General features: G+C 38.2%; 1 protein-coding gene across 1 annotated transcript in view; it reads left to right on the top strand.

The window, feature by feature from the left end:
• Positions 1–989, top strand: part of LOC104620569 (ankycorbin-like) — a gene marked incomplete at its 5' end in the record, with an annotated part of 6,328 nt that extends 5,339 nt beyond the window's left edge. Inside the window, 2 exon segments of the mRNA XM_010286832.1 lie at positions 587–652; positions 912–989. Of these exon segments, the coding sequence (XP_010285134.1) occupies positions 587–652; positions 912–989 (144 nt within the window).
• Between the last annotated feature and the right edge of the window lie 295 nt (positions 990–1,284).

The following is a 1,284-nucleotide window of genomic DNA, read 5'->3' as shown; positions in this document are numbered from 1 at the left end:
CTCTTTCCTTCTCATAGGCTAGCTTTCCTATCAGCTTCATGTTTATTTGGAAAGATGACTTCCAGGATGTGGCAGTCTGTGATCGTGAAAAAGGAGGTTGGCTTTTCTTGTTTGAATGTATAGTAATTAACTGAGGATTTCATGGGTGAAGACCTTTGTAAGCACCTCCTCTTCATTGAGAAGGTATTAGCTGACCAGATGGGTCACTGACTTCAGGAAAGAGCTCAGCTGCAGCTGAGAGTTGTTTTTCAGAATATTATTGCCTTTCTTTAATTCTGGTTGCTTGATAAGCTCAGAAGTAGAGTATGTGCTCATCCCACATCTCTGCACCTCAGCACTTCTTGCAACTGATGTAATCTCACCAGCTTTTTTTACTGGGTTGGGTAGAATTACAGCATTTCTGTGGACCATGCTTCCAAGCAAATTATGTTTTGGATGGCTAGTGGCACAGTACTGTCTGAGCTGGTTTTCCATGCATCCTTAAGACTTTGGTTTGTAATTCCCTAAAGATCTCTAAATCTAGTTGGGGAGTTCTGAATTCAGCAGTTCTGAATGCTCTGTGACTTTCTGCTTAACTATTTTCTAGGAAACAAAGAAACAACATCAGGAAATTGTCTCAGTTTACAGGATGCATCTTCTCTATGCTGTGCAGGTATGGTTGTGTATTGTCAGTTACACAGTGTTGGTATTTTAATGAAAGATGTTTCTTCTGCAGATGTAGTAAGAACCTTTGCATGTTTTGTCTAAGACATCCTACTCAAAAGGTATGACTGATTAAGCACAAATTTAACACTGCTTCCTTTCGGGAAATTGATCTAATTACTATACCTCAAAAATAGTTTGTAAATCTTCTTAAAGAGTAGAGAAATGCTTGAATTCAGTCATCTTTTCTTCTGTCTCCCCTCGTCTAGGGTCAAATGGATGAAGATGTCCAGAAAGTGCTTAAACAAATTTTATCGATGTGTAAAAGCCAGTCACAGAAAAAGTAAACAAAAAAGCCATGGAAAACTCCCTGTTTTTATTAATTCTGTTATGGGTGTTTATCTAGATTTGCCTTAACATAAGATTTAAAATTGGCAATTTGCTGCTTTTGTGTTATTGTGCTCTTTGTGAGGTGGCTTTGTTTGTCTGTCTTTACCACTTCCCATGTGCACTTGCGTGTACAGCAACTAAATACATGCCTGCTTTTCATATCCAAAATGCAAGTATGTTCTTCAGACTTTTTATCTTAACCACTCCATGTCATGTTTACCCTGAAGGTACTTTCTAGCTTCCTTTGGTAGA

Source organism: Phaethon lepturus, unplaced genomic scaffold, assembly GCF_000687285.1.
Source record: "Phaethon lepturus isolate BGI_N335 unplaced genomic scaffold, ASM68728v1 scaffold15545, whole genome shotgun sequence".
In the NCBI taxonomy this organism is placed as follows: Eukaryota; Metazoa; Chordata; class Aves; order Phaethontiformes; family Phaethontidae; genus Phaethon; species Phaethon lepturus.
This window is presented reverse-complemented; position numbering and strand designations above follow the sequence as displayed.